At 38.5% G+C, this 26,786-nt stretch overlaps 1 protein-coding gene across 4 annotated transcripts in view; it reads left to right on the forward strand.

Moving 5' to 3' along the window:
* asap2 (ArfGAP with SH3 domain, ankyrin repeat and PH domain 2) overlaps window positions 1–26,786 on the forward strand; it is a 63,328-nt gene that overhangs the window by 33,676 nt on the left and 2,866 nt on the right. The window contains exons 5-28 of one of the 4 annotated variants that reach the window (XM_023951826.1): window positions 8,930–8,979; window positions 10,831–10,960; window positions 11,194–11,279; window positions 11,371–11,446; window positions 11,527–11,613; window positions 12,011–12,019; window positions 13,172–13,275; window positions 13,526–13,595; window positions 14,329–14,416; window positions 14,654–14,702; window positions 15,139–15,305; window positions 16,867–17,000; window positions 17,471–17,565; window positions 19,187–19,376; window positions 19,454–19,539; window positions 19,762–19,877; window positions 20,542–20,609; window positions 20,714–20,821; window positions 23,595–23,814; window positions 24,020–24,172; window positions 24,672–24,777; window positions 25,022–25,074; window positions 25,207–25,286; window positions 26,098–26,217. In XM_023951826.1, coding sequence (XP_023807594.1) covers window positions 8,930–8,979; window positions 10,831–10,960; window positions 11,194–11,279; window positions 11,371–11,446; window positions 11,527–11,613; window positions 12,011–12,019; window positions 13,172–13,275; window positions 13,526–13,595; window positions 14,329–14,416; window positions 14,654–14,702; window positions 15,139–15,305; window positions 16,867–17,000; window positions 17,471–17,565; window positions 19,187–19,376; window positions 19,454–19,539; window positions 19,762–19,877; window positions 20,542–20,609; window positions 20,714–20,821; window positions 23,595–23,814; window positions 24,020–24,172; window positions 24,672–24,777; window positions 25,022–25,074; window positions 25,207–25,286; window positions 26,098–26,217 — 2,445 coding nt within the window. The remainder of the gene's footprint in view (window positions 1–8,929; window positions 8,980–10,830; window positions 10,961–11,193; window positions 11,280–11,370; window positions 11,447–11,526; window positions 11,614–12,010; window positions 12,020–13,171; window positions 13,276–13,525; window positions 13,596–14,328; window positions 14,417–14,653; window positions 14,703–15,138; window positions 15,306–16,866; window positions 17,001–17,470; window positions 17,566–19,186; window positions 19,377–19,453; window positions 19,540–19,761; window positions 19,878–20,541; window positions 20,610–20,713; window positions 20,822–23,594; window positions 23,815–24,019; window positions 24,173–24,671; window positions 24,778–25,021; window positions 25,075–25,206; window positions 25,287–26,097; window positions 26,218–26,786) is intronic. The other 3 variants (XM_023951829.1, XM_023951828.1, XM_023951827.1) reach the window with 3 other exon arrangements.

Consider the following 26,786-nt stretch of genomic DNA (forward strand, 5'->3'; position numbering starts at 1 on the left):
CCTTTGTCATCTAACGCCACAGCTTCTTCCTTCCCTCTCCTTGACTGCTGTACCGGCTGTGGTCTTGTTCCCACCTGCCACGTGCTCTGCTCTGACATGTGGAAGAGAGTCACATCTGTAATGCTTTCCCACTTATTCCTCATTAGCCCTCAGCTGATTCTTATTACCCAACTGGCGTTGACTTAATGAGCTGCTGGATATGTTGTCCTTCACACACCATTAAAATGCAAATGCCACTGCTGGTAGACTGACTTATCTGAGGAATTGAAGTTTCATTTTTAGAGATTGTAGAAACTGTGGATGACAATGATTGGCTGTCGCCATCCTCCACATCCCTTCTGACCTTTCAGAACCTGCTCAGCTCCAAAGCCCCACGGGCTTTCCCTTATCTCTCTCTTCGAACTCTCATCTTCCTTTTCTGCTGCCGTTATCGTGAGCCTTCACTCCCTTCATGTGTCATAGGAAGTATAGACTGGTAACAGTAAATCTAATTAACGGGTTTCTATGGTTATGGATGAACATTTGACGTCTGTAGAGTCAAATTTCAATGATAAGACTGAGAGACCACAATTTCCAAATAAAACCCCATTGAAGCTTAAAAAACTGATGGCCAGGTGCGTAAAATACCAAGTTGCTTGAAGTCAATAGTTATTTATAAGTTTAGCTGACAGGTGATCACCATATAAATATTGGATAACATTTTTTCTTGTGTGTTTGAACTGTTCATAATTCTGTTAAAGCATCAGAATTCCTTTAGGGTTAACAGACAGAGGATTTTCTTTCAGGATCAAATGTTCAAACTCTTGAATGCTTTTTTTTTTTTTTTGCAAATACATAAATTGCTTTTGCTTACAATATTCCAATGGTCCAAAAAAATTTTTTCTCAATTTAGTCCAATAAAACTGTAAAACCCAAGTTTTTTCTGTAGATGATGTGTGGAAACACTTTGAATTTTGCAAAGACATGTGACTGCACAGTGTGTTCTAATAATGTTCCCTTTGTATTATTTTGTTGTGGGATGAACTTTAGGAAACTAAAATGTGAATGGCTTTGCCATTGATTCTTGTTTACTTGTTTGTACACATATTTATATTTACACTACAAGAAATACAAGAAATCTGGAAAACTTCACCTGCACTGTTCAGGACCCAGGTATTTATCTCTGAGTCACACTCTGGATCAATTTTAGGTCAGTGAATTAAATTGAATCAGATCGTTCAAAATGAACCAAAATTGTAAGTGAATCGAATCGGCAACCACAAATATCAAATCGTTGTTAAAAGGATTTGTTGCACCACTTATTTCAGTGTATCTGCCTTGTTAAATAAATCTGCTTTTTATGTTGCTTTTGTCACTTCTGCAATATATGTAAAAGTGCATAATTATTTAAAGTGTTATCTTTTCTGTCACATTTTACTCTCAGAAATTTCCAGAGGAACTTATAAACTTATTACGTAGTTACTCTTTAGCTGAAGCAGAAATATTTTTAGCCTGGGTCTTCCCATTGGAGACTATTTTTCAAAGCAAACTCTATTGGGATCTTTTGGATAGGATGTCAGAAAATTTTCTCCCATTCATTTGGGTTTGACGCGACACTTTTGAGACTAAGACTATAAATGTCAAAAACGTGCTTTATAGTTTCAGCCCAAATCCCAAGTTAGCAAGTCAGATCATCAGAATTGTAGATCATTAGAACCCAATCACTTCTTTAACATTAACTGCTAGCACATGAAGCTAAATCGGCTTCAGCACACATTTACCGCCGCGGTAAAAACCAAAAGATTAAGTCTTGCAATCAAAGATTCATGTTTACAAATACACAAAAGATGGGGCCTCTAAGGCTGCCATTTTTCAAACTATCCCCGCACTTGTAGTTACTAGTGGGGTGGACACACCTGATTCAGGTAATCCACACTGGGTTAGGCAAGAATGTCAGTGTAGAAGGAATCCCTAAAATACAAGTCCTAAAATTACTATTTTAAAAGTAAAGTTTGAGATAAATGTAATAAAAAATAGTTTACTTTTCCATATTGACTTTGGGAAAGTGCTTAAACACATTTTATAAATTAGGGGCACAACACCACATTGTGTTTATGACTTTAAAGCATAAAAGAAATGAATCGGTCAACAAATATTTTCAAGTGTTTTACAAACATCAATTCCTGACCGAAAGACTTTATGGATGCCATTGTTTGTTCAGTACGTGTTAATATTTGGCATCGACCGCAGTAAACTAACCCTAATGGAGACGGCCAAAATGCCTCTGTAATATAGTGCCTTCGCCTAGCAACCTGGATCCGCTTCTCCCCCCTCATGAGGCCTTTTGATCCTTTAGCCACGGGTGGTGTTTTCATACCAAAAGTAAATTAGTTTAATTTGTAGCCAGTAGTCAGCTTTTTGATGTTGGTGAAGGTTTACCTTGGTGCTACACAAAAAAAAACTCGGATGTAGAGTTTCATGGTAGGGTAGTATTTAAACTTCCCTCGTGGATGAAAAAAAAGTCCATCCAAACCTTTTGTAACTGTAGCTTCCAGAGTAGACACTATCGTAATATCATGCTTGCATCCCCTGTGTTTGACCAGTCTGTTTTTCTAGCCCACAATGAGTCATATTGACTCATCTCTGTTCAGGCACTGTCTGGATATCTGACGTGGAATGCACTGTTTATTTTTCAGAGGGGAGCAGGAAACTATGTGGACTAATGTATTTGAAAAGGGAGCACAAGCTGAATTGTGCTCTGCTTCATTGAGGTTCAGCGGGTCATAAAGAGTCTAAAGTACGGTCAGAGATTATAGATAGAACCTGGTCTTAAATCTTTGGCCTTTCTCATTAGCTGAAACACATTGGTAAATAGGGGGAAAAAAAGACAGAATTGGCACAATAGTTGTGGAACAAGAAGTTAATGAGTAAGTTGACTTACCTCCTTTTCAATCACAAACGACTGAACATTTGAAATGCTTTCTAGAATGTGGCGATCAATTAAAGTCTTTTCAGGAGAAGAAAGACATAAACAGCAAAGCGTAGATGTCCATTACACAAGAGGTTCAAACAAATTGGTGACTTTGATGACAGAACACGGAACAAACTGCGCGTCCCTTGAAGGTTCTTCTCTATTGCAAGAAGACTGCCTTTGTTTAAATACTAAGAATAACAGCGAAAGACCAAAATTGGTGCTGTTCAGGTATGTGTCTACCAGAAAGGAAAATGAGCCTTTGGCATGGATATTTTAGAAACAAAACCAGTCAGATGTAGCAATAGTGCAGTTGGAGGCTATAAGTATGAAGAAATCTGTTTAACCATCAAACCTTGTTGATGGTTAAAAAAATTGTTTTAATAAAACAATTTTTTTAACCATCAACAAGGTTTGATTGAAAAAAGATGTAACTGGTTTGTCAAATACATTTGTTGGTTGTCCTTTAAAGCTAATTTGTGGTATAGTTGCAAAACGTAAAGCTACTTTATTTCTTTAAATACAAGCATTCTTAATTTTACCAAGAAAAGTTTGTGTTGAGTTTTAGGGTATTGGCAGACATACCCAGCCCTACTATTCAACAGATATAAAGCTACAAAGAGGGTAATATATCCCTACATTTCAAAAGATAATATATGCACTTATAATGTCTGTATTGATTGCAGGTTTCAGTTGATAGAATTATCTTAACAGGCAGGAAGAGCCAAAAAACGAGCAGAATCTCTTAAAGACCAGGGAAGGAAGCAACCTAGGTCAAGGGCACTAACATCTTTATTAATTTATACATTTCGATCATATTAAATTAATTTTATTTATATTTACATACATTCACCTGTTGGCTTAAATGCTAGATTACTGCTGTTTTCCTGGCTGTGTATTGCCATGTTACATGAGTTGAAGAGGTGTTTTTGCTGTCTGTAAGTATTGTATGTACCCCAATTTTTACCTTAAAGGGCTTTCTCCTCTCTAAAGAGTTTGTAGACAACACAATGACTGGACGAGGGCATGCCCAAATCATCCCCACTGTGTTTAAATTGGTAAATGTGTCCAATTATACCACACAAAAACCGTACTTTTGGACCAAAACGTTTAAAACACTTAATATCCTTGGATTTTCTCAGAAATCAACCCTTGTTATCCATTGCCCTTGACCTTTGGTTGTGCTTACTGACCTGAAAATCTATCAAAAAGTTTTAGTGCGAATTTAATAAACTACAAAACCGCACTGTTTGATGGGATGTTGGAGCGACATGGGGACTGTAGTCAGGAGCCTGGCAGAATGAAATGTACTGCGTGTATTGTTTTGAATTTGTTGTAACTTAACAACTTTAAAAGTTATTGTAAAATAAGCGTTTACTTATCTGTCATGTCGAAGTCTCTGCAAAGGCTGCCTACTACAAAAAAAAAGGGAGAAGATTAATAAAAACATAGGTCACCATAGAACTTCCCATCAACTCATCTGACCAATTGCCTGCCCCTCTAAACATTAATTGTAGTTATTTCAAGTTATCTGACTATATATTCTAATGTGCCTTACGGTTTGAAAAACGGGGAATACATTTTTTTGCAGTGATCAACTTAATACTCAGTTTTCATAATACTTACTGAATTATGAAAACTTCTCATTGTGGACAAAAACAAGGTCTGTCCACAGAACATGGTTCTAGATGTCCAACGGTGCAGTTTTATGGACCACATTTGTGCTGACAAGTTCTTTTTAGAAAGATGACTCCACAAATACAGTCTGGTTGGGTGGCTGCCAGGATAAAAAAGCTTGTGTCCATTAGGGTCTATATAGTAATATTCCATTTCATTTAAAAGTGCCTGTCAAGGAACTACGGAGCCCGTGTCCTGACATTAAAAAAACTAAAATATATCTCGTTCCCACAGATTATCTTGTTCCCACAAATTAATATCTTGTTCGCACGAAATAATATTCCGTTCCCACAAGATAATATTCCGTTCCCACGAAATACTATTTAGTTCCCTTTAACGAAATAGTATCTTGTTCCCACAAAATAATATTCCGTTCCCACGCATTAATTAATTCGTGCGAACGAAGTAGTTATTTACGTCACAAGTCATTCATAAACACTGGTTGCTGCTTCGCCTACCGGACAAAGCCAATCATTTGTCTTGTTACACTACAGTCATATGGACACAGCGATTGGTCGAGATGCATTATGGGGAAAACGTGATGCACGATGGGACACGTAGCATGTTTCCTTCTAGCCTTCGGATGTAAAGTGACTGCTAACAAGTATGATGCTTTTGTAGAGCTTTTTAAAATAAATAAATCTGAACTCTAAACATCCTCCGTATCTTCAATGCAATGTAATAAGGCACACACAGACAGAAATGTGAAGGTATCTGCTGTAAATTCAACTATTGCTCACATCCGTGTTTATGAAGCTAGAAGCTAAGTAAGTCCGGTAGGCAAACCAGTCAGCTTGGCATCCTAGATCTTATGATATTTTTCTGATTCTCATTGAGACAATAATAGATCGATCATTCTTGTTTTTATTTTCCCCCTATTGAACGAATGTGGGTCACAGAGACACGGAAGTAGCGGCAGAAAGCGACTTTTGCAGCAGGATGGCGGAGAGCGTACCAGGATTTGAATGAACCCAGACATGAAAACATGATAACCGATGCTTTTGTGCTTTTTAAAATAAATAAATTTGATCTCTAAACATCCTCCGTGTCTTCAATGCAATGTAATGAGACACACACAGACGGAAATGTGAAGGTATCTGCTGTAAATTCCAAATATTGCTCACATCCGTGTTTATGAATGCCTTATGACGTGAATAACAGGTAAATGATGGGCTTGGTAGCATGTAGCCTACTAGCCTTCAGATGTAAAGTGACTGCTAAAGATTATGTTAATAAAAGACAAGTCCTAAATATTATTATTTCTATTCGACCCTAAACTACAATATCCCATACCGCACCAGCCAGCCAGGTGCCCGAATGCCGGCAAGACAAGCTAAAGAGCTCTGCGGCGGAGGTAGGTGTTATGTCCGGAGAATCGCTACAGTGTGGGGAGACGGCAAGCTTGGGCATCCTAAATCTTATATTTTTGTTTTATTCATTGAGACGATAATAAATCGATCACTATTGTTTTTCTTTTTCCTTTCTTGAACGTATGTGGGTCACAGAGACACGGAAGTTACCGCTGAAAGCAGTTTTTGCGGCCGGATGGAGAGCATATCCGTGTTTAATGAATGACTTATGACGTGAACAATTATTTCGTTCGCACAAATAAATTATTTCTAGGGAACGGTATAGTATTTCTTGGGAACGGAATATTATTTTGTTTGAACAAGATATTAATCTGTGGGAACGAGATGTATTTAAATTTTTTAATGTCAGGACACGGGCTCAGTAAAGGAACCAAAGAACTTTACAAAACAAAGTAAAAAAAATATATGAGCTTCTTAGAGCAGAAAAGAATAAAAACATCCAAAAGATTCAAACCAGGATTGGCGGGTCTGAGAAATGTATTGGTCCGCAAAAGGTATTTGCCTTTATTTATTTAATTTTACATTTTCTTCCATGTAGATGTGCACCATCAGTTACTTTTTAAGCTTTTTTTAATGTCAGGTCGGCACAGCTGGTGATAAATAATCAAGAAATGAGTGACTGCTTCAATTCAAGGCATTACCTTTGCTCGTGTAGCTCAGTTTTTTTACCCAAATTAAGTTGACAGGAAAACTACGGTAAACTTTGATTATTTTGTGCAAGATTTCGTTTTTATTTGAAGTCTCTCCTCCAAAAATGCAGTCACACTGGACAGCATCGACCATGTCGCACCTTTTATAGTTGCCCGTTGAAGTTTTTAAGTCTTTTTGTCCCTGGAGTCAGTTGGATAATGAAGCTGGGCGCCGAGAGTTTGCTGCTCTTTGGGAAAGTGTTTCGCCTCATGTTTTGTGTTCTACCTTCCCTGCCGGCAATGCCTTTGTCTGCTATTTTTAGCCACTGTTGCCGTTTCGTCCTCTCTTTGCCCCTCATCATTCTCTCCCACTAATCATCTTAGCTGACCTGCAGCTCCCTCTTCGTAGCTTCTCTCTTCAAATGTCACTTTTTATTTGTTGTTAATCGTCGTCTGGTGGTCTTTGCATCTGTAGCTTGCTGAGTGAAGAGGAAATGCTCCTTGACTTTGGTCACTCTTAGGTTTTGAAATGAGACGGAGAATCATCAAGGTGGCGCTCAACACCTATATCAGTCTTCTCATAGTCAAATTTCTCAGTCAAATCTAAGTTGACAAACTAAAACTTTTTATTTTAATGAACTCCAAATACAAAAATGTTTTTAAAGCTTTTTGGTCCAAAGGTTGACTTTTTAAACCCCCTAGTAATATGTGTTTTTTTTGTCTTATGGAAGTTGAGTCATGGCAACTGGACTTAGTCTTCTATCTTGAAATGTTTTACCACTAGTCTGTGATTTCATCTGTCTGAGTGGTGGTGCAGGATTCAGTCTACATTTGTTTCCTCCAGATGGGTCAACCACATTCCTGCAAATGGATGGCTCGTTCAACCGAAATGTTCCAAGAAAGATTTTAAAGACCCACCTTGAAAAAGAAATGGTGTCATTTGGTGTTTTTAACATGTCCTTGTGGCCTTTTATTTTCCTGACGGAGAACATATATCAAGAAATTTAAGCTTAAAATTGGTTTTCTAAGTATTTCTTCATTCAAACCCTTGTTCATCAGGAGTAGACGAAAAAAGGCTGTTGTGAAAAGCTTATAGCTTTGACGTAGAATTTATAACTGCTAGCCACAAGCTCACTGCTCTGCCCCAATCTGTTGGATCCATTTGCAGACAAATAGATCCATGTACGTCTTTGTTTTCCTCGTCCGAGCTGCTGTCTGGCTCAAAACTGTACGTCTGGGTGGCTCCAATATAGTTCACCAATTTTCTTTCGCCGGAAATGTTAGGTTGGGGGTGTGAGGGGCTGTAAGTTAGCAGGAGAGCATGTAAACAGACGGATGGTGGGAAGTAGAGGCGGGTTCACTCAGCGCCAACAGTCCTGCCCACAACTGCGAGATGAATTTACAATGAACTCCTGCCACTCCGCAGAAACTATGTCCTAGAAAACAACACAGGTTTCATGGTTTTGACTAAAAATGGCATAATCATAATTAAAAAAAACACAGAACGATTTTAAAATAGCTCAATAGATGGTAGTAGTGAGACTATGACTCAACTTTAACATAAAAACATGTGGATCACTTAGGACCTTACCTGACTTAATGATATAGTGTTATGAAAGCTGCAAACAAGAATGTTTTAATGACTAAAAAAAGACCCAAAATGTTGGGAAACGTACATTCAAACCCATGTGACATTATTTTGACATGGCCTTATTGTCCCACAGTGTGAGTAATGAATGCTCAGAACACACTATTCTGTTCTTGGCAAAACTTTGATTCAAGTATTTGATCTGAGAAGCTGCATTTAAGTCCAAAATCTGGACCCACTACTCTTACATCTCATATATCTATAATAACCGGAGTCGAATCATTCAAACAAAACATTTTCAAACATCCCGGGTCACCCGTCATCCATCTGTAGACAGTCATACTCTCTGTTGAAGGGTCACTGTCATTACTCATTTAGAATTCAGGGAAACGGTTTCCCTGAACCTTCCATTTCCTGAAAAACTTCCATTTTTGCTTCATGTATGACTATTCTGCATGTGTGAAGCGACTCATCCCACAGATAAAAGTAGCACTCGATATTTAGAATTAAAAAAAAGTTTTTAAGCAATAGATCCCGACCATCAAAACCTGAAAACTTCTAGTTGCTGTATTTAAGTGCACTTTTATTCATCCACGTTAAACATCTCAAATAGTTTTTCAGCCCGTTGAATATAGCAGAAATAATAGTGTTAGTTATTTTTTATTTTTGACTTTTTTTAGGTGTAACTCTGAATATTTTTGTCTTTGTTTTGCAGGACCTGAAAAAGCCTTTTGACAAATCCTGGAAGGACTACGAAACAAAAGTGTAAGCTATGACAGCCTCTTGTTTTTATTTCTCAAATCTTTCAACTTTGTTGCATAAAACCCTTGAAGTAACCATTCGGAATTCTATTTATGTTCTCTGACATTGGAGCTTGTTTCTAATGAACAGAGAATTTGCTGTTTCTGCTGTTCTCTATTTGCAGCACCACCTTCTAAAATCTCCCCCAGTGATTTCTGTGAACACGTCCTCACGGTCATCTTTCCTCTTTTTTGCTGACTCTCCACTTTCTCTGTCCTTTTTTACCTTTGTGCATTCAGAGAGTCCATGTTTTGTCTAAAGATCTCATTTTCTTCTCCGGACTGTACAGCTGCAGTGCAGACTTTGAGGTCTGAGCGGTGCAACTATAGCCAAACTACGACTTTTTGACTCCAAAATGTCCTGTTTCTTGACCCCTGCATTGAAACGCTGCTCATCCAACCAATGGATTTCTTTAAGAATATAAATTTAAAGTTTAAAAATAAATTTAAAATAATTAGTTACTGCAGTTTTTGGCTGCTCACCTCATTTTAAATAAAGCTATCCTCTGCCTCATCAGTGTCAGACTCACAGATGGGCAGCATGGCTGAGATTTGTCCCTCCGTTAGACCTTGTTAGCTCTGATGATGTTGAAACGCTGTCAGGAATGAAGATTCATGTTTGAGTAGTGGAGTCTGTGAAACCCGGTTTAGCAAGTGGACTTAAACCAGCAGACAGGTTTATGACGAGGTTTTCCACTGGATCTGCATCAAATACAAACAATATTTCTGTAGTTTTTGTGTTAATGTAACTTTACATGCACTCAACATGACATAAAATATACTTTAAAAAAAAATAAGTCTATTTTTTCCCCTTTGTGAATTGCAGAAATATATTACAGAAGATTGAAGTCATAGAAAAATGTATTTACTGTTTTTCTATTTACAACAGTCAAAATGTCCCACCTGAAAAGCTATTTTATTTTTGTAAAGGATGTAGAAATGACCTTTTTAGGAGTTTTATCTTGTTTAGATATTGACACGTTTTCCTTTTCTTCCTCACAGAATGTAAAGCTTTTCTTTGATGAAATTGTGCTTTTTCTAATTTTTCATCGGGTGTGTTTTTGTTTGTGTGAAAGGTGTCTGCGTAAAACTAAAACACATGTAAATAATTGTATTAAAGACATTTTTTTTTCTTGATTTGGATGCAAACTTAACCTCAGCTGCTTAAAATCCAATGGTTTTAATGGGATCGCACTGTTTTAATTCCCAAACGAGCAGTGAAAATGATCATTAATGTGTCATGTTACTGTTTCTGTCAGGTTTTTATCAATTGGATGATTATAGTTCTGTTAAAACAGAACAACAAACCCCATACTTTATAAAAAAAAACACTATTTCCATTTATTGGTTTATGATTTAAAGTTTGTTTTAAGATTTAAAGCAAAGTGCAGGAAATGCACAAGAAGACGTAAGAAAATGTGTGTATTTGTATGGTAGAAGTTTGTGTTTTTGATAAAAGAAAACATGTTTCAACCATGTGCATCACATCTGCCTCCTCTTTAGCGTCCTTAAACAATCACTGGATAAATAAAAGCTGCAGGCGCTCATTTGGAAAACAGCATCCATGTTGTTGTTTAGTTTAAGAGTTGTTCTTCTGGTGGTGGCTCCCTCAATTTTATTTTAAGTTTTATTTATTCTTTTAAGGAAATAAAAAGCAGATGCCTCTTTAGAAAGAATAAAACTAAATATTTGGTTAATGTGGTAAATATTATAAAGCAGGAACAGCTTACTTTGACTTTTTTATTCATTTCTGTGCTAGGTCGAGCAATGGTATAGTCCATTTGTTAATACAGGAAGACTGTATGCTTTTTTTTAGCACCAAGATTGAGAAGGAGAAGAAGGAGCACGCCAGACAACACGGGATGATCCGGACAGAAATCAGTGGAGCAGAAATTGCAGAGGAGATGGAGAAAGAGAGAAGATTCTTCCAGCTGCAGATGTGTGAGGTCAGACTCCAAAACAACCCAACATTCATAGCTTCAGACGGAGAATTTTGCATATTTGCTTGTTCACATTTTCATTGAATGTGTTTTTTTTTACACGTTTAATGTTTTACTTTGAAAGGGAAGTATTTTTTTGCCTTGAAGAGAGGATAAATGAAGCATGTGAGAGAGCAGATATGAAACGTTCTGCCTCTGACTGAACCTGACCTGAACACTCCACTCCAATCTGTTTACAGTATCTCCTCAAAGTTAACGAGATCAAAATCAAGAAGGGGGTGGACTTGCTGCAGAACCTCATTAAGTACTTCTACGCTCAGTGCAAGTAAGACGCACAGATTAAATGGTAGTTTAAGAGGTTTATTCAGGTTTTTGAAAGCCACCTAAGTGTTTTTCTTTTCTTTTTTTTAATCCAGTTTTTTTCAGGATGGATTAAAAGCTGTGGACAACCTGAAACCTTCTATGGAGAAACTATCCACTGATTTGCAATCGGTAAAACCAGCATTTAAGGTTTTTTTTTTCTTTCTGGCAGAATTGCACTTTTTTGTCCTTTTTCTATTTTTAATTTTTAGATCAAGCAAGTCCAGGATGAGGAGAGGAAGCAGCTAACTCAGTTACGAGACGTCCTCAAGTCAGCTCTGCAGGTGGAGCAGAAGGAGGTACAACAGTCCTCAGACCTGCCATTGACAAAGAACAAGGCTGTGTGTTTACTCCAATCAGATTGCAATCTCTTTCTGCTTGTGTCAGTAACCCTGGAAAACCCAAGAACATTTTTCTTCTGCCCTTTAAAGTAATTGGACAATTTATTTTTGTCTGTTCGTTTTGGGTAGCAGCAATTAACCGTGTAAAAGCATAGAACACAACCAAAATAAAACCGTTTATAAAAACAGCAGCCACATTTGATCACCTGTGTTCTCCGGAGTTAATGGCATTAATGAAGAACTTTTACTTTATTTACACCAAAGTAAAAACCAAAAAGAAAAATCTTCCATGTGTTGTACTTATCTGAAGACGGTTTCCTTCTCTCTTTGCTGCCACTGCATTTTATAAAACAAGTCCAGGAGAGTAAGTGGATCTCTTGAAAAACTTTTCCCTGAATCTTGCTGTTTTCCATCTGTTGTTCCTTTTTTATCTTCTGTTTTAATTTACATTGATTGTGTTTCATTTAGCATTTCTTTTATTAACATAGTTTGCAGCCTTGATTAACAAAAGCATTTTTATTTTTACAATTATTCATTATTTACACATGCTATCCAGCAGAATATTTCATGATTGGATTTGATTTGATTTGATGTGGTTTATTATTCTGCTTATAAAAGCTTTTTTCTGAGGTCTTTGACAATCATCCTCTGCTAAAAGTCATTAAGTCATCAGTCTTTGTGTTCTCCTAATTCAGGAAAATATAACATTTGGGATTTGTTTTTGCCAGATTCAGCAACAAATATGTGGAAATTGACATTTAAATCACGAGTTTATAAAAGTTAAGCGCGTAGTGGCATGATTTTTGCAGTAACTTTTTTACTGCTGGGTTAAATCAGGACAGGTTGGTCTGTCTGTGAAACAGCTGAAGATGAGAAGCAGACGTAGATGATAAAACTACGTACAGCACCGCCCCGAATTCTGGCAGGAGTGGATAAAAAGAAAAAGACCCAAAAAGAAAAACAAAAAAACTCTGACTGCAGATTTTGGCTGCAGAATGTTTCTAAATGGGGAATAATAAAAACCTCTGAAGTTTATCTGTAGTTTTGGATCCTGCTACATGCCTTTTAATGTAGAAATTAAAAAAGAACGACTTGTAATTAATAAATATTTGCACTGGTTAAAAGCAGTATGTAGAAATCCCTGTGAACCAAAAAGCATGAATTAATAAAGGTTTGGTGGCGATTAGGTAAAAAATAAATAATAAAAACATTGGAAAAACATGAATGACAATTTTTGTTAACATTAAATGTGTTGCACTTGGTGGTTTTTCATGTGATGCTTATTATTTTGTAATTATTCTGCATGATTTTATTCAGGCGTAGACACATGAATGAGAAATCAGACCTAGTGTGCATTTTATTTTGAAACTTTTTTATTACCTTCATGCTTTGCACAAAATCATTCCAGAAACATTTTGCAATTCAATAGATATATATATATTTAGATCTAAGCTGAAAAAAAACCTTTCTTTCTCTTACTTGATTATCATTTGATTGTTTTCACCCGTTTCTCCAGGACTCCCAGGTTCGTCAGAGCACCACCTACAGTCTGCACCAGCCCCAGGGAAACAAGGAGCACGGCACTGAGCGCAGTGGCTTCCTCTTTAAGAAAAGTGATGGGTGAGCTTCTAAAACAGAGCCGCTTCAAAGAATCTGCACAAAAATGAACTCCAAATTTTCTTAGTTGAATTTGTGAAACATCTGTCTTCATTTTGCAGTTCAGAAATTGCTTTACATTTGTGTTTTTAACATTTTATTTTACTGTTTCCAGAAGGATCTTGGTGAAAATAAAAGAAAAAAACATGAGCAAAATAAGACTTTCTCCATACCTCTGAGTTTAATGCCCGTCTCCTTCCTCTGTTTGCGGCAGGTTAAGGAAGGTGTGGCAGAAAAGAAAGTGCGCCACAAAGAATGGATACCTCACCATCTCACACGGCACAGTAAGAAAACAATTCTGCTGTGTGTTCATTTTGTGGACAAGACAAAAACATTTTAAAAAGCGTGGAGGAAATCCTGTTTTCCAGCTTGACAATGATTCTAAACACATCCCTGGGCAACAAAGGAGTGAAAAGGCTTTAGCAAAATCTGCTTAGGTTTTGAAGTGGCCTCATCGGTCTCTAGACCTGAATCCAGTAGAGAATCTGTGAAAGGAATTAAAGTTTTGCTCTTTTACAACCCCAAAACATCACATCTCTTGAGAAGATCTGATGGGACAATGGACCAAAAATAGCAGCTAGAGTGTGCAGAAACCTGGTGAAGACCTACAGAAAACATTTGACCTCCATCATCAGGGTTGCATTACAAAGTAATGAAGTTACCTTTGGTAATTGACAAATAACTTTAATGATCAATAACCAATCCCTTATTTTCTGCACCATTATCGAAATACATTCTTTAACAGTCATAAAAAAAAACATTCTGCTTTGTGCCTGAAAAACTGCCTAGAATCTCAGAAAAGTTCAGTCCCATCCTTCTTACTTACTAATTTTTACGCTACAGTTGCTAACGGTGAAAACAGGAGAAAGCTGGTTACAGCTGATCTACACTTAAGCATTCTGCTTTAGTAGCGATTTGCTTTGTCTCACTGGTCGGTCGCACCAAACGATTCGTGACCTTTTGGTTCGATTCAAAGTTTGTATTTCTCCTCACACACGCTGTTTTAATCTCCCACAGGCAAACCGACCACCTGCTAAACTCAACCTGCTCACCTGCCAGGTGAAACACAACCCTGAGGAAAAGCGAAGCTTCGACCTCATATCACGTAAGTTCAGTCGATGCTTTCAACCAAGAACGTTTCTCATTTAGAATTTAAAAACTCAATAAAACTGAAGTTTTAAACCTTTTATGATGTTTTAATGCTAAGAGAAAAGGTTAATGGAGCCAATCAAATGAAAAACAAATTAAAAAAATTGAAAAAAAAATTAGAGCTTTAAAATGGTAAAACAATTTACAAAGTAGACCGCAGGATACTAAATGTTTAATTTTGTTTTTTTCATAGATGACAGAACATATCACTTTCAGGCTGAGGATGACCAGGACTGTCAGATGTAAGTCTTCCTTCCTTCATGTCAGTTTCAATGCATCCTGTTTACCACTTAAACCAACTTTAACACTGTTGCTGTAGCTCACCTGAAAGCCTTTGGAATGACTGACTCTGTTCTTCTCACTTTATTTCTACCTGCCTACAGCAGGGCTGTCCAAACTTTTTGCAAAGAGGGCCAGATTGGGTGAAGTGAAAATGTGTGAGGGCCAGGATTCTTTCAGCCCTTTTAATACTATTAAAAGACAAATTATCTATTTGCGTCATAAGTGCCTGTATCTTACATTAGCCTTACGGATACTTCCATGGGAATGCAAGACTCCTCTTAAGATGTGGCCACTCCTCTCTATGACCCTCCTGGACAACCCAAAAAACCTGCAGCACCCGTTCGGGTCAACCCCCATACGTGTGCATGTGACTGAAGCGTAACTTCTGTCCTGCAGCTGGATCTCCGTGCTTCAGAACAGTAAGGAGGAGGCCTTGAACCAGGCCTTCAAAGGGGACCAACACGTCGGGGAGAACAACATAGTGCAGGAGCTCACCAAAGCGATTCTGGCAGAAGTCAAGAGGATGACGGGGAACAACTTGTGCTGTGACTGCGGAGCGCCCAGTGAGCAACAAATATTTACTTGATAAAAGCTTTCTATGTTTATTGATCTACATTTTTTTAAAGATTGGAGACGCTTCACCAACAGAAAAAGAGCTCCCGCAAAGGATTTTATGAAAGGATAAGGAATAGATACGTGTTGGCATGTATACGTTCAAAACTGAGTGACGAGTAAAGCTGGGCTCTGCAGCAGAAACGGGTCCATGCAGAATCCTTTACACATGATGCAACGACAGCAGGTTGATGACTTCTCACAGTTCCCACAGAGATCTTTCTTAAAGAATATATTTTTATACTCTTTAGTGTTTAATTTCTAACTCAAGATCAGCCTCAAACGCATCATGAAACTTTGCTGGACAAAAACAAAGTCAGGATTTCCTGGTATCTTCCGTTACTATTTGCTCTAAAATCTATGGAGAAAATGCCTAATAAAAGATTTTCTAATCTGTGTCCAAACATGATTAAATGCTTTAAAAAGTCAACATCTTCATTTTTTAAAGTGTACATTTAACGGAAATAAATGTTAAAGATCTGAAAGAATAGGATTACACTTCAGTCTTTATGGCTAAGTTGGTTATCTTATATCCAGTTTTATCCTGTTTTTATTAAACGCACTGACAGATTGAGTCCTTGAGGTTCATTAAAACGCTGCTGTTTTCACACTGCATCCCAAATATATTTGTAAAATTAGGGGGGGGGAGGGGGGGCGTGCACATTGAGTCAGGATGGCAGAGTTCCCATGAGGACACAGTCAAATCATGTTTATTCATGGGTCTTTGCTCACGGTCATTGCTATTACACTCGGAAAAGTGTATAGAGAACAGATGTGGGAGATCCTTTCGTGTTTTGCTTGTTTTGTTTTTAATTTGATGCCTGGAATTCAAAAATAGTGAATACAATTTGTGTTTTGACCTTAACTGTCAAATGTTTGAGGATCCAGCTTTTCTTATAGACGCACAAATATTAGTTCTCCTCCCACATCACATGTGTCAAACTCAGAGCCCGGGGCCCAAATGTGGCCCACCTTGTTATTTTAGTTTTTAATTTCTTAAAATATTTTTTTTTAGTTGGTTACATATTATCTATGTGTAGCTGCAGTTGTAATTATTCAGTGTTTGCAGCTCTTATGTGTGTATGCAGACAAATTGTTGTCGTCAAACCATCAGTTGGTTGCAAGCCTTTTTTTGTAAAATGTTACACGTGTAATAAATGTTCTTTGCAGCTAGGTTTTATCTTATTTTTCTTTATTCACTTGGACAGTTTGATCGTGGATTTTAATAAGTGGACAAAATTTCAAAGGATTTATGCTAGAGTAACAAGCAAACAAATGTTTTCTATGCAAATGTAATTGTCACTTTAAAAAGTTATAATAAATAAATAATGAGTTATTTAAGATTAAGGAGTAGTTACATTTATTTTTCATTACATTTAGTTACATGTATAAGTTATATCTGGCCCTTTGAGGACAGCCACTATGCTGATGTGGCCCTCAGTGAAAATGAGTTTGACACCCCTGGTCTACATGAACCGTCTTGCTCACGATCTGCCCTCGTCTTTTTCCCAGACCCCACATGGCTCTCCACCAACCTGGGCATCCTCACCTGCATTGAATGTTCGGGGATCCACAGGGAGCTGGGGGTGCACTACTCTCGGATCCAGTCGCTCACGCTGGATGTCCTCAGCACCTCAGAGCTCTTGGTAAATCCCATCCAGCCTGTTGTCTTTAAAGACCCACGCCTAACATTTTTAATCTATTGTTAAAGGTTCCCAGTTGTCTTATAATAATGATCATGCCGTTTTTAGCCCAAAAAAATCCTGTGTTGTTTTCTAAGACATAGTTTCTGCAGAACGGCAATAGTTTCTTAGAAATTTGCCTCTGAGTTGCGGTGCAACTGTTGGTGCGGAGGTAAAGTTGCGAGAACTGACAAGAAAGATCAGATGACAATTTTTTCCTTAAGTTGATTTTCAGTTTATTGTTTTTTTTAAATCACCTTTTAGTGCAAATATTTCAAATGTGGAATTAAAAGCCTCCGGCCACAACCACCGCTTTCAGACATGACCGCTGCTTCCCGCTTGAGGCTGTTAACCTCCACCAATGACTTCAGAATTAATTGTTGCAGCAGAGAGAATGATTTATCAGGGAAATGAACCGCTTGTGTTCTTCACAGCTGGCCAAGAATGTGGGGAATGCGGGCTTTAACGAAATTATGGAGGCCCGCTTAAGTGCCGAAAATGTGATGAAACCCAACCCAGCCAGTGACATGTAAGCAGCCCACAACACTATTCCTCTTTCTCTGACTCCATTCTAGATGAAAACCTAACCTTCTAGACTAGGGGTGTGACGATAACCGCATCACCGCACTTTTTTTATGTGAAAAGTCTGCACATGGTGCATATAATACACACATTAAACACATTCATCTTGGCTGATAATTTACTTTTTCTGCTAGTCCTGTGTTCAGACTTCAAGGGTTTCTGGGGGAAACCTTTTATTAGTGTTCTCCTTCACTACCTGCGCAGCGCCTCTCACTCCCTCTACGCTGCACGCGGCGCGCTCACACTACTTACCCACACACGCGTGCGGTTTCAGCAGCAAACACACATCCTCGTTCTACAAGAGTAGGCTTCGCGAGGAAATACGACATATTTACCGCGTTCTAATTAATAATTTCCATCGTATTCATTTCCATTACAAGCTCTGTGCGTTGGTGAGTGTGCGACGCCGGAGGATTTTGTGTTGAGGGGGGGGGGCGTTGTTACTGTTCTCCTTCCCTCTGTAACACCAAACATGAACGCGCACTGTTCAATGAATATCACTACATGTTTTGTTTGAGAACTATTTTGTGCAGTGCAACGTTACGTGTCTGTATAAACAAAGGCGGAGCCTCCTGCCCCGCGTTCTTCATGGGTGTCAGGCTTAATGGCGACACTGCGCCCCCTGCTGGTTCATCTCTGCGGTGATCAAAAATCCCACATAGTCACAGCTCTATTCTAGACCCTTTATCGAGACATTTTCATGGACTCATTCATTTTATTGCAGTGGTCCCTCACTATTTTGCAGGTCACTTTTTGTGATTGTGCCTTTTTTTTTTTTTTTTGCAGTGCAATTTTACCTCCTGGTTGACTGTAAACCATTGTCAATCAATCTGTGCCATGTCTCCTGCCCAGAATACGTGCAATTTGCCAAATCTACATAGATGTTCAGATCGTTGGTTTAGTTATTTAATACTGGACATATTTTTCTACAAAGGTTGCATTTTAAGATTTAAAATGAGAGAGAAAAGTGTGTCAGTCTGAGAAAAGTGTATTAGGTGTGTATTGAGGAGCTTTACAGCCTTAAAACATCTTTAATTGTTGGAAAAAATATAGATGACCACTTTGCAAATTTACTGCAATAAACAACTGTTTCTCTTTTGATAAAGGTTTTTTTGTATTTTGTGTATCGCTTTTTAAGGATTTATTTGACAAATAAGCCCAGATGATGTCAATATTACAATAATATATTACAAGACTTTTTTAATTCAATTAAAAAACAATATTGCTGCATTGGGTTAAAGAATGGGGACTTTTTTATGGAATGCATCAATTAGGCTTCCCTCTAAAGAATATAAAAATATAAAATCCTTCCTCTCAAATATTTTATTTTTCTGTTTCATATTTCTTGGAGGTTTTCATCTTTTTTTTTGTTTGTTAATGTTATTCTCCAGGATCAGTCAGTATGAGTCAACACACCCTAAATTTCATCCGTCGGTCACCTATTGTCATTATTTAAAAACAGCTGAAATAGTTCCTGGAATGATTTGGACTGGAAACTTGAAACCGATTTTTGTATTGAAATAAAAATCATTTTTGGGGGGGGGGGATCTTTGCTTTGTGGTGATCAGGCAGGCGAGAAAAGACTTCATCATAGCCAAATACACGGAGAAGCGTTTTGCCAAAAAGCAATGTTTGGACCCGGCGTCGCGCCTCCACACGCTGTGTGAAGCCGTGAAGGCGCGAGACATCTTCTCCCTCATCCAGGTCTACGCTGAGGGAGTTGACCTCATGGAGCCCATACCTCTTGCTAACGGACATGTAAGGATGAGATTGATGGTGTTTTTTTTCATCTATATCTTCTGTAAAAATGTTAACAAATGGTTTTGTGTTTTTAGGAGCAAGGGGAGACGGCCCTCCATCTAGCAGTCAGGCTGGTGGATAGAACGTCTCTTCACATCGTCGACTTCCTCACTCAGAACAGGTAAAGCAGGACGAAGAAAGGAAAGCTACATTTATCCAGTAACCATAAGAGGCCATTTTCTGGTTAAATTTCCTCTTATTTTCTTGTGATTTTTCTCCAAAGAAGAAACGATTTTTGAGGAACATTTCATTTCTACTGAAGTTTAATCAATTTAAATGTTGGTTTTTTTTTTTTGTCTTCACTGGTTGGATTTGAAATTCTTTCCTCTCTGTTTGGGTTCAGTTTAAATTTGGATAAGCAGACCGCCAAAGGCAGCACGGCGCTCCACTACTGCTGCCTGACCGACAACAGCGAATGTCTGAAGCTGCTGCTCCGAGGAAAAGCCTCCATAGACATTGGTGAGAAAACATCCCAGGAGCTAAAGGGCTTTTTTCTCTGCACTTTGTTTTTAGAAATCAGCCACAAAAAAACAACAAATTTCTTTTAGAGAATATTTCAATTTGTAATTGAAGAAAAGTTTCACTTGCATTCTGCTTCCAGACTGAAATATTTTTTTTTCATTTTCAAAATAAAATAAAAAAACTTTCTCTTTTTTGTTTTGGAAAATGGACCTAATCGCTTAACCTTAAAGAAATTTCAAAAATGTAAAAATGGTTTCTTCCAAGCTGTCTGTTTTTATGTTTTAGATTCTACATTTGTTGTAAAACGATGGTTTTGAATTATCACGCTTTATTCTGCTCCTCCCATGTTTTTTTTTTCCAGTTTTAGTCTCTCACGCCTCTCCAAATATTTCGACTTTAATTCCCAGACGTTCAGTCTTTGCCCACTTTTTCTCACCCTTTGAATCTTTCTGTTCGGCTCTGAAATCAGCACAACATCCTGATAAAAGAAAGAAGAAGAAAAAACACGGGGGGCACGGAGAGACGGCTGTGTGGGAAATGCTTTAATTACACGCTGCTCGTGTCACAGCGGAAAGTGGAGACAAAATGGGCCGTGTGTTTTTCTCTGGCGCCGTGTGTGGATACAACACTGATTACACGTTTCCGCTGTCTTCTCCTTCAGCTAATGAAGCCGGGGAGACGCCGCTGGATATCGCTCGGAGGCTCAGACACCTGCAGTGCGAGGAGCTGGTGAGCAACCCCCTAAAAAAACCAAGAATAAATAAAAACATCACATCCTGCGCCCGGCGCAGCCTTTGACCCTCCGTACACGCTCTCCTTCGTTTGTGCTGCAGCTGAACCAAGCGCTGGCAGGAAAGTTCAATGGCCACGTCCACGTGGAATACGAGTGGCGTCTGCAGCACGAGGATCTGGATGAGAGCGATGAAGATCTGGATGAAAAAGTGGGTGGCAGTTTTTTACGTTTATACTTAAAATTGTTATTACGATCCAAACAAAATGAATCCTTTCGTTGTACACTGCAAAACCTGAAAAAAAAGAAAAGGATCCAAGAAAATCACTAGAAAGTCGTAAAATGTTCCGTCAATGCAGCAAATAATTTTTACTTAAGACATCTGATGTATCAAAATCTAGAAACGAGGAGTTTCACACAAACATTAAAAATGGGAAAAATAAGCAAAAAACCCAAGTTTGATTGACCTTTGACTTCAGGAAGAGGGTGCCATCTTGAATAAAAAAAACACTCCGTACCAGCTACAAATTTAAATTCCCAGAGTTTTTAACCTACTGCTTCCAAACTCATCAAACATTACTGTGAAGCTACTTAGTAAAAAAGTTTGAAATTTAAGATTTGTCGATTTTTTAACGGCAGCAGCGCGGTGAGCTCACAAAAGTGGCATTCCCCTGCTGCTTGCATATTTTTTGCCGAAATATTGTGAAAATGTAATACATAAATCATTGGCTCAAGCTGGAAAAACACGATATACGAGTATATTAGGAATGGGGTTCACAAAAAAAAACCTCTGTTGCCAAGGAAATCCAAAGTTTAGTTTTGCTGATTTTTCTACAAATTACATTGACCTGTTCGCGAACCTCAGGCGGCCAAAGCATAAAATGGTTGCTATGGAGATGAAGTCAATAGAAAAGCTGCCATTTTGAAAAAAGAAACGTTTTTTTTTTTTTTTTTTATGAATTTGTCTCCGACCAGGGTGGCAGAGGCAGAAGGGGAGAGTGAGTAGCATGTGAGCAGGTAAAAATGGGGTAACGGGGAAGGGGTAAGGACAGGTACCCCCTGCAGGCCATGCAACGCTGCTCACAGCTTTAATTTTGATTACAGTGACAAAAAACATAAATATACTCATTGTACAAAAAATGTGAAAGAATGAGTTAATGGTCTTAGTACAAGTTAATAAGTCCTCATAAAACTACACTTATTCTTAGAACATATCTAAATTTTTGTTTCCAAAATAATGACAATAAAATGAAGATTTTCTATTGTCAAGATTAGGAAGTAAAAGATTTTTTACTTATTATAATGATAATTTTCTTATTTTTAGATCCTAGACAGAAATTCTCAGCTGTGCTAACTTATAGGAAAAGTCTGAAAGCTGTAGAGCAGACCTGACATAAAACCTGGTCAAATATTTGCAAGTATCAAATAGTTTGCATTTTTCGAGCTGTGATGGAAAAAAAGTGAGAGTCTTCTTCCAGCCTTTTCTAAATTTTGAATTTCAGTCAGCAGCAAAGACGTGAGTTCAAAGAGAAAAAAAACAGACGACTTAAAAAAAACTGTTTTACAAAGACAAAATTTATATTTGACACCATATTCATGATAAATAAAGCAGAATGGCACAAACACATACGTGCAATTTAACCCTAGTAATTTTGGTTGAATAAGATTTAATGTTAAACTCGATTGTCTTACACATTTAAACATATCTATTTTCAACTTTTTTTAAATTGAGAGAACAAAAATCATTGAAGGTGAAGCCAAAGTGCCGACTTTGAACAATCTGAGTCAGATTAACAACCCACCATGTGACTAAACAAGCAGGTTTTGTCTCCAAGACGTCTACAGAGACTAAAGGTGAGTTATTTTGTGCTTGGCATTAAAAACCTCTCAACCGCATTTCATTTTGTGAGGCTTAGTCTCAAATCATCTGTGTTTGCAACTTATTTAAAAAAAAAAAAGGAAAAATGACAGAGTTTTGGTGTAATCGCGTGAAAAATCCAGTCTCACCTCACATGAACCCTGGTTATGGCGTAACAAGCTTAACCGACCCTGGAAACTGGGTAAATCCCTGCAGCAGAAATAGTTTTTGTGCTTTTTCTTCTTCTATTAGTGTTTCTAACCATTTTAGGTCATTAGCATAAACCGAAACAGTTTTTTACATTCATAAAGTTGGTTGCTGAGCATTGCACATACATTCTGGAACATATTTATTTGGTATTTACATTATTTTATGTATTCATACTTTCTTATCATTTATTTGATTTGATTCTTTCTTTATTTATATTTTTAAGGCACTCTTTAGTGATTTTTAGCCATCCATGAAGGTTTATTGATTTAGCTAGTTAATAATTTTTTTTGTTTTCTTTTTCTGTATTTTAATTTTTCCACATGTGGATCCTCCACAGCCGTGATCAAGCCTCCTTAGGGATCAGGGCCGCTGCAGTGGGATCTCCCAGCTCTCACTGGGGATCCTGTGGGCGCGTCCTCTATGAACATGAGTGGGGTGGTCTCTGGTGTGGACAGGTCCCCACAATATTTTCCCTGCTTTAATAGCAAGGCACATATTATTTATGAATCATTTTATGCTTTATTGTGTGTGTGTGTGTGTGTGTGGGTGGGTGGGGGGGGGTATTGGGTGTGTTTTTATTATTTTTGTGTGGGTGAAGGTCTTTGTTTTTTCTTTTGGTGTTTAAGTTGAAAGCTCTTTTTACCGTGTAAAGCACATTGTTTTACATCTGTGTATGAAAAGTCCTTTATAAATAAAGTTTGAGCTGATTAGGATGGATCTGCAGTCGGCGTTTTCCCCTCAGTGTGAGCTTTGTCGAGTCCCGCAGGACCGTCTCTGTTGGTCTCAGCACATTAATGCTCTAAAAAAGCTCTTATTCTGGGCAATATTTTCTGAAATCTTCAAAGAAAATTTCAGGAGAGAAGTCAGCAGATGTTAATGGTGGCGTATCCTTTATCCCCCCCCCCGACTCGTCCAGCCCAGCCCTCTCCGGCGAGACGAGCGCCCGGTCAGCTGTTACACCCCCAGCAGTAACTCCCACCCCCCGTCCTCGGTGGGATCCGCAGGCCGGGATCCTAAGGACAAGCAGCGCTCCTACATGCCCAGCATGGTCAACAATGAGACCTACGGCGCCGTACTCGACGCCGGCTCCACCCAGCCCGCCGCTTCTGGTCCTCCACTCCCCCCGAGGAACTTGGGTAAGTCAGAAAAGGGTTGTTTTGTTTTAAAGTAAGTCATCTAAAGTGAAGGTTTTTCATCCTTAGAGTTGGTTTTATACCACAATACTTGATGCCTCTCTAACATTCTTGTCCAGAATGTTTTTTTAGAGGCGTTTAACGGGTCCAAACCTCTCAAACCGGTTAGACTTAGAAATAAACTCCTCCCCTTTTCCATCTCCTGTAGGCCAGTTATCTGCTCTGGGAGGGATCGGTCAGCCGTCTGCATCCAGCGGCTGGAAGTCGGGTCCATTAGACATGGTGGGCCGTCAGAGGTCATCCTCTGACCCCCCCAACATGCACCCTCCCATCCCTCCTTTGAGGCTCACTTCAAATGCAGGTAAGGTTTGTTTGGTCACAATCAGGATGCAGAACGTATTTCTTTAGATGAACTAGTAACGTTTCTCCATGAACCAACACCTGAAACTAAAAGAACATTCTGGGGGGAAAAAATGTAAATGTCACTCATAGCTTTAGCTTTTGTTAAGATTAGGGGCTTTGATCTGGCATTTAAAATTTCAAGACAGCTAAAAAAGAAAAAGGTTGAATTTTTTTAACATTTACAACATTTTAAATACGAAAGCTTAAAAAACAGAAACTTAAAAAATGAAAGAAATGATCTTTACACCCATTTTGTCTGTTTTCATGTACCACATGTAGACATTTCTACACTTTTCTAAATAAAAGTCAAGCCCTCGTTCACTCATTTGCTGAACTGGGACTTAAATGCAACACGATTGCATACAATACAACACACTGGTATTTTCTATGGGTTTTATATGACTAAAATAGAGTTATTGTTGAAATTAAACTTCCTATTTTGTTACTGTTTGGTTCAGGCTTGGCTCATCCTCTTGCAGGAAAGATGGAGACCATGAACCTCCAGGCCAAATCTGGTCAGGGTCCTCCTGGGTCCAGAGGTGTGCCCCCCAAATCTCCTGCTGGGTAAGATCCTTAAAAAATAGAAAATTAAAACCAAGATTTTACTTTAGTCTCACTGCTTGTGACTTACCACAATATTTATTTTTGTTGATGAGTTTTGATTTGTTTGTCTCCACACTAAGCCTCATCGTTTGTTTGTTTTTAATTTCCTGGTCTCCCTCAGTTCTTCTAGACTTAATAAATAAAGAATATTAGGGAGGTTGTCTGTCTCCTTTTATGTGTGCCACTCTTCTTTTTCCTTTTTCAGGAACGACAAAAGCTTCAGTCGAGGTTTCCTGACAGAGTCTCGAGAAAGAGCAGGTGAGTTCAGGGACGAGTGGAGCCGCTCAGACGTCGCAGCGTCTGCCAGAGTTGGATGATAATCGCATCTCATGTTCCCTCAGGAAGCATGGAAAGTGTTCTTCTCACGTAATTTCCCTTTTCCTGTTCCAGCTAAGGAAGTTCCAGGATGCCCTCAGAACTCTGTGGGTCAGTCTCCGCCTCCAGCCCCCATGCCAAGGAAAGCCTTCCCTGTGAGTTCCTGTTCCTGACGTTTGGATGATCCCTTCTCGCCTCTTCACAGTTTTTTCCCGTTGCCGTCTTTCCAATCAGTTTTTATTCTCTTCTCCTGAAGTACATTTCCAATTTCTCTGTTTTCATTTCATCTTCACCTTTTGATTTCTTTCATCTCAAGTTCTATAAAAAAATGATATATTAAATAATATTCTACTTTTAGTAAATCCAGATTTTATTATTACTTTAATGATTAAATTGGGATTAAACAAAGATGTTTTCTATGGTTTCCCTTTACAAACATGAAAACGCTGATATTTTTAAAAAATTGAGCTTAGCTTCAGTTAAACACAACTAATAACACAATCAAGTTTGAATCACACTAAAAAATGTTAACAATTTTCCTTTTTTGGGAGAAAAAATGTTTATACACCTGGACTGAACACTTAAAAAATCTTCTTTGGGTTCTTTCAGTTAGAAATTGATTTAGTATTTTCTGTTTTAAATGAGGAGAAAATTTCAGAAAAGTACATTAAAAACAATCTTTCTGTACTCTTTTTGTTTAAAATGCATAACACTGACAAGTAGAGAATGAATGCGCCGCACTGTTTCAACTAAACACTATTCCCAAGTGTGAGGCAGGGGGGCGGTAGGATCATGGTTGAGGCCTGTGTGGCTTTCCTGGGCTTAAAACATTAGAAAAATGAAATTTGAAGATGATTCAGTTCATTTTAAAGTGTTAAATCAAAAATGTCTTCTATGTTCAAAGTATTTTGAAGGGTTCCCACTTTGTGGACTGAACATTTTGTTTGTTTCATTCTTGTGCTTCAGAAGCAGAAACCAAAACGAGTGAAAGCCATTTACAACTGTGTGGCTGATAACCCGGACGAGCTGACCTTCTCTGAAGGCGAGGTGATCGTGGTGGACGGAGAGGAGGACCAGGAGTGGTGGGTCAGTGTCTCAGAGTTTGATCTGCACAACGCGTTCCCAGCCCACACCAGCCCAGTCTGTAGTTCAGGACGTGTTTGCCGGCGCGCTGTGTCGCCATAGCAGCACACAGCAGAAAAATCTATGAGCTCATTGCGACCGGCGCCAGTGCCGCCGCCTCTTTTTCCGACGGCCGTTGCTTCCTGTGCGGACGCAGACCAGCTGCAACTGGTTTCCCCTTCGGCCATTCCTGCACACATGACCCTATTTAGTCAGCATCCCTTCATGGACCCACAGCTCCCCGAAGTACCCACAATCCTTCCTGCCGTCCCCTCTGCCTTTATGAAAACGCACAACACTTCTGTCGAGATCAGCGTATGATGTGAATTTGTTTCCATGTTAACCTGCTGTGTTCGTATTGTTGGAGCAGAAACATGTCCCAGCTTTTTACTTTCCAGGTGTAGACTACGTTTAAATTGACATAAATGGAGATAAATTGACTGCCGCCTTTATCAATCCAGGTAAAACGAGACGCTGTCCGTGGTCATGTAGGTTCTCGTTTTTCCTCAGTAGGGATGGATGCTATCTCTGAA

This window comes from Oryzias latipes, chromosome 22 (assembly GCF_002234675.1).
Source record: "Oryzias latipes chromosome 22, ASM223467v1".
Taxonomy (NCBI): domain Eukaryota; kingdom Metazoa; phylum Chordata; class Actinopteri; order Beloniformes; family Adrianichthyidae; genus Oryzias; species Oryzias latipes.